The sequence below is a fragment of the Lathyrus oleraceus genome, chromosome 5, assembly GCF_024323335.1.
Source record: "Lathyrus oleraceus cultivar Zhongwan6 chromosome 5, CAAS_Psat_ZW6_1.0, whole genome shotgun sequence".
NCBI classification, from domain to species: Eukaryota; Viridiplantae; Streptophyta; class Magnoliopsida; order Fabales; family Fabaceae; genus Lathyrus; species Lathyrus oleraceus.
Window position 1 is genome coordinate 202,367,613 of NC_066583.1, and position 1,168 is coordinate 202,368,780.

Sequence of the window (1,168 nt, forward strand, 5' to 3'; positions counted from 1 at the left end):
TTTTCCTTTCTTATCATGCAAGGACGTGTAATAAGCAGCACTCTCACGGCTATCCTCATCATAGATCCTACTCTTGTTAACCAACTCAGAAAATCTCATAATCTGTTGGTAACCCATTGCCTTCTTGGTATCAGGTCTCAAGCCATTCACACACTTGAGACACTTGGATCTCTCAGTATTAACAATATTGTAATGGGGACAAAATTTGATTAACTCCTCAAGCTTTGCAGCATACTCAGCTACGGTACCATTACCTTGCTTCAACTCAAGGAATTAAATTTCCTTCTTTCCACGAACATCTTCTGGAAAATACTTCTCCAGAAAAGCATCACGGAAAAGTGACCAAGTTACTTCAATGCCATCCTCATCAAATCTCTGAACAATGTTGTGCCACCAATCCTCAGCTTCCATATGAGTGCAAAACTGCACCTTCTGCGCATCTGAACAGCTCATAACTCGAAAGATTTTCTCAATCGCCTTCAACCACTCTTGAGCTTTGTCAGGTTCATGAGCTCCTTCAAAAGTAAGTGGATTGTTCCTATGGAACTTCCCCAAAGCACGTAACTCATCAGCATCACGCTCCTGGTCACCAGCATTCATTTGCAGAATGGCACCAGCCAACAGGGTCAATGCCGCCACAAGCGCATCATCATTCCTTCCAGCAACCATCTTCCTGCTACACCAACCAAATAACCACAACAACAAGGATTGTTAAACACACTACGCCAAATAAGGGAAAAGAGGGCGCTTATTTTGGCCTATAACAGCGCTTTTAAGCGCCCTCTAAAGTGGCGCTGGCATAGGTAAAGACAGCGCTTTGTTTTCCTGGAGAAAGCGCTGTCTAAAGTGGCCCTTTAAGGGCCACATTATAGTGCGCTTTCAGAAAAAAGCGCCCTCTGGAGTGGTCCATAAAGGGACACCTTAGAAGGCGCTTTCTGGAAAAAGCGCCCTTTAAAGTTGTCAATGTAAAGTGTTTAGAGGGCGCTTTCTGGACAAAGCGCCCTCTAAAGTTGTCAATGTAAAGTGTTTAGAGGGCGCTTCCTACAGAAAGCGCCCTCTAAAGTGTTAGTTATTTTAAAAAAAATTGTTTGAAAAACAGTGGATATTTAATTGGTAACCTGTTCGCATGCTGCAAAAGTGTAAAATTCATATTGATTTCATCCTTTAA

The 1,168-nt window shown here is 42.6% G+C and overlaps 1 protein-coding gene across 1 annotated transcript; it reads right to left on the reverse strand.

The window, feature by feature from the left end:
* Nucleotides 1-273: 273 nt before the first annotated feature.
* On the reverse strand, nucleotides 274-669 carry LOC127079713 (uncharacterized). The gene has a single exon (XM_051020092.1). It carries the CDS (start codon nucleotides 667-669, stop codon nucleotides 274-276), a length of 396 nt encoding a protein of 131 aa, XP_050876049.1.
* Between the last annotated feature and the right edge of the window lie 499 nt (nucleotides 670-1,168).

Bases quoted from the DNA above. Each gene is read 5' to 3' on its own strand.
- LOC127079713 (XM_051020092.1), bottom strand. From the start codon at position 669: ATGGTTGCTGGAAGGAATGATGATGCGCTTGTGGCGGCATTGACCCTG.